Below are 6,000 nucleotides of genomic sequence, written 5' to 3'. Positions count from 1 at the left end.
TAGAGCTAAACTATGCGATGTTTATAATGTAACCTTCTTTGAGATTCATTCTGTGAGTGTAAACGGAATGGCTGGGAGAAGCAAGACTAATGTGAGGACAAGCAAAAGAATGACTGTGGCTGTGGTGTGCTTCGGGACAAGGGAAGGAACGGGCCAACATTGGGCACTGCGGTGATATCCAGAAACCAGGGTTAACTCACAGTTTTCAGCAGCTATTGTCAAGTTTTCCAAAATCTCTGGGCCAGAGTTCCCTTATTTGCAAAGAGGCTGGAGTCTGTAAATCTTAGCGACTCTCTCCCTTCATCTAACCCAGAGAATCACAAACTTGCCTACTAATTATGGGATTCACCTAAGAAAAGATCCTGTTCAGAATACTAATTTAGGTCAAGGAACCTATGTATTTTTTGTAAATTCCACACATGATCAGCCAGGTTTGAGGATCACTTCTTAAATGACGGAGGGTAAATACACCTCACACAGAAGTGGGGGCAGGAAATCCTCCTAAGTATAAAATCCAGAAGTTCATACGGGGAAAGTCATCAGAACAGGCTAATTGGAAGAAGATTAAGAGAGACCTTGAAAGCCAAAAGGATCCTCTGCTTTCATGAAGCAAGGAGGCATTGTGTTCCGGAGTGAAAATTGTACATTTTTGTGAGTTGATGCGGCAGGCTTGGGCAGTCACCTCTTTCAGCCTGTCACTCAGGTCCGAAGACACAGACTAGCTCTTCACTGAGGCCTTCTCTCCAAGGAAGCCCTGAGTCTCTTTCCTCCTTTCTCCTGCAGATTCGATGCAGGACGCGGAAGTGTGTAAGATCGTGCATTTCGCGCGGCCCTGGACAATGATTCCTAAAGCCCCGTGCCTCTCACGTGGGTGGGACTGCACTTACTTGGAGAGCCCTGAGACACAGAATGAAAGGGACTCATACAAAAAGCAAACAGCCGTCTCTCTTCCCCGCATCATTTAACCAGAGACGACTTCCAAACGATCCTAAAAACGCTGCAAACACAATCACTTCTACTTCTCATCGACCTCTCACCGATGAGTGAGGAAGGCAGCATTGGAGCGTGAGCTGCTCGCGAGCTGCATGCATGTAGCCATTAACCCAGCACTTCGACTTTAGGACAAAAGTGAGCCAGATGGTGAGGCGTGAAGTAAGGATGAAAACGAACACCCACCGTCCACCTGGGGACGCCTTCCTACTTCTGAATTGGATTTTATACTTTTTTTTTTTCTTTAAAGCACTTCATGTATTTCATCCATTATTTCAAGTAGGTTTGGAGGAAGCGTGCCGCATCCTTTGGTCTCCGCGCGTCCATCTGTGCCCATCTGAAACAGGTCTCTTCCAGCTCTCGGATCTGGGTAGCCAAGACGCGGGAAAGAGTGAGGGTGGGGGTCCCCTGCGACTCACGCCGTGCTACGCGCCGCCGGAATCCGCCCCCGGGAGGCAAACGAGAGGGCTGAGAACTCGCCTGCGGCTGGCCGCCAGCAGCCTCCCAGCCCCGGACTCTGCAAAGGAGGGGGGGGGGGGGCCGGAGGAGGGAAAGTGGGGCCGGGCGGAGGGTGCCTGGGAATCAGGGCTGTGCTGACGTCACTGGGCGCGCAATTCGGGCTGGAGCCCTTTAAAAAACGAGCGTGCGAGCGAGCGGAGATGCTGCTCCACACAGAGCAGGCTGCCTGCAGCAGCAAGGCTCACTGCCCCTGCAGCGGCTGCAGCCAGGGCTGCTCCGGAGGTTCGCGTGGCAGCATCAGGCACGGTCCGGCCCAGCGGCGCTTCTCCTTGGCGCCCCACCGGGGGACAGGAACTCGTTGCCGGGTGCTGCAGACGCCCTCTGAGCCGCCGAAGCCCACGGACTTGCGTCTGGCACTGCACAGTCCGAAGCCACCCGGACGCTGCCCTGCGACCACATCCTCCTCGAGACCCCCTGCTCCGGCACCATGGACACCTCCTCGGTCCATGCGCTCCTGTCCTTGCCTGTTCTGCTGCAGCTGGTGGGTGCAGGCGGCTCGTCGAGACCTGGCGCGCTGCTGCGGGGCTGCCCCCCGCGCTGTCAGTGCGAGCCCGACGGCAGGATGCTGCTCAGGGTGGATTGCTCCGACTTGGGACTCTCGGAGCTGCCCTCCAACCTCAGCGTCTTCACATCCTACCTGTAAGTGAGCCCCCACTCTACTCTGAAATGGGGACAAGGGGGGAAGGGACGCTAGTCCAAGACCAGCCTGGGAGCTCTTCGGGTCCCGCCTGCTCCGAAAGGGGCAGGCGAGTTTGCAAAGGTCATCTTGGCCGGCTGTGTTTGGGCCCCGGGGAAATGCACGTGTGTCAGCTGGTAGCACAACCACACTTTCTGGACCCGCAGGGAAAGGCTTCAAGTGCAACCCCGGGAAAGCACTGGTGCGCCTCAGCTCCTGGTCAGGTTCTAGGCAGATCGTAGAGCGAATTCCTCCGGGTGTGGGTATTTGCCTGCAGTGTGCGCATTTGTGCCCCTGTGCCTGAAACCCACGGTGTGGCTGCCTGCTTGCTCCCTGCCCCAGTCTCCCCTCCCCTCCGTGCCCAGTCGCGTTCCACAAAGAGATGGGCTGGGAAAAGTTTTCCCAAAGGAGAACTCCAACTTGCCCAGCTCCAAAGAAACTCTGCATCCCTTTGCACCGTCGCGTAATATAACATTTTTTTTCTTCCTTTCATTCTTTTTTTTTTTAATGATGTGATTAAAATGTGGCAACCACAAACCCCGATTAGAGCTGCCAGAATGTTATCTTTACCTTTGGCTGCCCGAGCCGCCCTTTGAAGTGCCGACCGCCACGGTGTAATCTTTAACCATCTCCTCCTCCCGGGAGGGAAAGGGAAGTGGGCTGAAGGCGGCGGGCGGGTAAACAGTGGCGCCGAAATCCAAGAGAAGACCTGAAGCTTTCTGTCATCCCTCGGAGATCCTCACACCCTTTCTTCCCCCCAACACAACCTCTAAAGAAAGCCCCAGCCCGTGGAGACGAGGCAGCGGTTCGTTTCATATTTTTGTCTCCGGAAAACCCAGACCCGGAGGGTAACAGGTGGTTGGGTGGATAAGGTGACTAGGGAGGGACCAAGGCAACTACTCCCCCCCAACCCCCCACCCCGACCCAGGAGAACCCGGGCTCGGTTCCTTCCGGCAGACAGACCAGGGCCGAGGCCACTCAAGACAAGGAGCACTGGCGACTTCAAGGTGACACGTTTCGGTTTTCGTGTGAGCCCACCCCAAGCCCACGCAATCTTAGTGTCGGCTTCTCTGATGTTACCTTGGCAGGCGGAGCTGGTTGGGATGTTTGTGAATTCGTTCTTTTCTCTGTTTAGTTTTTTTCCGGAGGGAAGAAACATGAAAAGGCTTGCACAATGCCTTCCGCTAAATAGTGATTCTTTTTCTGGAGACAGAGGAAGAAAAAAAAATTTTTTTACGTGTTTAATATGCATTTTAAAAGATGGACCATCCTGCTAGAATTTTGGTATTAGTGGTTGGCAATCTCCACCTCATCTACCACAAAATTATTTTAACTGCTTTTCTTTACCTGAAAGCACAATAAAATGATCTGTTTCCCCACCAGGTTTCCCTTCAATCACACTCATTGACTGTGGCAGTGGGGTTGTTTTTACAATGATAGAAATCTATTCTCCTAAGTGACTATTCTCTAAGAATTCACATTTTCTCCTTCTAAACAGCTGTGCTACAGAGAATGCTCATCCCAAAATCTCTCTGCTTTAACTGCTAAGCTCAGTGTTTCAAGAATCATGTGGTCTCCTGTATAGTGAATTTCTGAGAGAGGCACAGCAATTTCACTTAAGAGCCTAGAACTATTCTCCGCAATCACCCTAAAGAAATTAACTCCATACAAGAGAAGTATGCAATCCTCCCCAAACACCTATCAGAACCATACAGTCATTTGAAAACATGTTTAAGAATACAGAAAATAAATTTATGAATAGTGCCAGGATGCTCTTTCTCCCACATGAAAGAACAAACATTTGTTAGGCTTCTGTTACTAAAATTTGGCATGAAATGCTGCTTCGGATCATTTCTCGCACACCACAAATGCATTTAACTGCATCCTCCATGTGCGCAGGCAATCTTACTGCCACTGTTCACTATCTGTCGATATAGATAACTTCTTGGAGCTAAAATACCATTAGGAAATTGTCATCTCATACTATTTGTTGACAGTCTGCACACTGGCCGAAGGGGAAATTTTCTCGGCGCCCTACACAATATTAAACTCAGGGTGTCTGGAAACATGTCACAGTGAATGTTAAATACTTGCTTCTAATGGTTAACGTTTTGGGGAATGTAAGTACAAAATGTAGAAATCAGTCCTGAAGTAAGTAACTAAGCTGATGTTCTTCCTTATAATAAGTGACTCCACAGTTTAGTCTCCTTATCGAGTACAAAATGCCAGGATCCATGGGGTGCCCTTCTTTCACTGGCTGAGGGGCTTGGGGTTTGGGGGGGGTGTTTTTTGTTTGTTTTTACAACCATGGGAATCTGTGCAGACATTAAGGGTAGATGGTGCCCTCTTTTGGTTACACCTAGAATTATCTAACCATTTCTGCCTTCACTGTACACTCATAATCTAAAAGAAGAATTTTTATTTACTCATATTCAAATAAACAAGCATGTATCTCACTGGTTCTCTTATCTTAAGATATAACTTCCCTTTGCTCTTGAAACAGAACTCTAAGTTACAGCCCCATGCCACTGGGGCCCAGCGGGAATTAAGCTTTGATGAGAAAGATGCTGTGTGTGAGGACTCGTGGGTGAAAGGCCAGACTACTATCTTTTTTTGTTTGTAGTAGGTTATCAACATTTATTTGAGTCAAAATGTTATCTCTTAATCTTCTTTCCTTCTCCACAAAAGAACAAGCATTTCATTTTCTTCAAGCAGATTGATGATGGCAAGTTCCAGCTGTGGAAAAATATTTGGCAAACATTTGGCAAATAGATTTTACCACAATCTGAGAGCTGGCTAGTCAGACTCCTAGGTAAAGAAACTTTCCTAACTCTCTTCATAGAAGGCTAGAGCTATTTATGTGCAGTTTTATAGTCTTTCTTCCCCAGAAAAGCTGAGTCTTAAGCCAACATTAATATTAACTCTTTTTTCTTTCTGAACTGCATTGCCCAGCTGATCTGTAATTGGGCCACAGAACAAGGTGGAAACACTGGAAAATCTGGATCTTACTATTCTCTCTCTCTCTCTCTCTCTCTCTCCTCCCCTGTAGTTATGAGCTCTGATTTTACAAAAGGGTCTAATAAAGCTTACTCAGGAGAAAAATAAGGAAAACACAAAGATCGAGACATAAAAGCAAACAATAATTGTTGACAATGTAATACATCTCCATTTACCAGTAATGATTTATCAGAAATGAAGTAGCTCTAGCTTCTAATCTTATTATAAGGGAGTTATTTTAATGTACCAAGTGTGAACATTTTGAAAATATGTTCAAATAAGCTCTTGAAAATATGCTGCCCTCTGCTACTTTGATGTGTTTCATCCAGTTAGTATGGCATCCAAATAGAAAACTAAATTCTAATGAACCTCCTGATATACTAAATACACTTTTCTTTATTGATCTAGAACAGCCATTTTACTTTTAAATGAAAGCAGTTTTTTTCTTGCTGTTGCTTAACGATATGAATATTTCATCCACGAGCAAATTTATGTTATGTGAACCAAAGGAACCAAAGAAAGATTTGTTTTTTAATTTAATATATGTAGTTTGGTTACTTTTCCATATGTAACTTTGGAACAAAATTGAATTTTACACATAATTAGTAAAACTGGTACTAATAAAAACCTATCAAAAACTTCACTTAGTTAAATTAAGTACAGCCCTGGTGTCATGCATGTGTTTTAAACATTTAAAATGCAGTTCCAATATTTAAAGACTTTTTTACATCATTGAAAATTATTTCATATAATTCTGCTTCCCTTCAAGCAAAGAAAAGTATTTTAAATACAGGAAAATGCTTGTACTTTAGCAATAG

At 46.6% G+C, this 6,000-nt stretch overlaps 1 protein-coding gene across 1 annotated transcript in view; it reads left to right on the top strand.

Annotated features, from left to right (window-relative positions):
* Nucleotides 1–1,274: 1,274 nt before the first annotated feature.
* The window catches only part of LGR5 (leucine rich repeat containing G protein-coupled receptor 5), a 144,822-nt gene continuing 140,096 nt past the window's right edge, over nt 1,275–6,000 (top strand). Inside the window, exon 1 of the mRNA XM_028531842.2 lies at nt 1,275–2,148. Coding sequence (XP_028387643.1) covers nt 1,937–2,148 — 212 coding nt within the window. The 5' untranslated portion in view covers nt 1,275–1,936. The remainder of the gene's footprint in view (nt 2,149–6,000) is intronic.

This window comes from Phyllostomus discolor, chromosome 2 (assembly GCF_004126475.2).
Source record: "Phyllostomus discolor isolate MPI-MPIP mPhyDis1 chromosome 2, mPhyDis1.pri.v3, whole genome shotgun sequence".
NCBI lineage: Eukaryota > Metazoa > Chordata > Mammalia > Chiroptera > Phyllostomidae > Phyllostomus > Phyllostomus discolor.
Note: the sequence above shows the minus strand (reverse complement) of the source record. Positions and strands in the feature narration are given on the sequence as shown.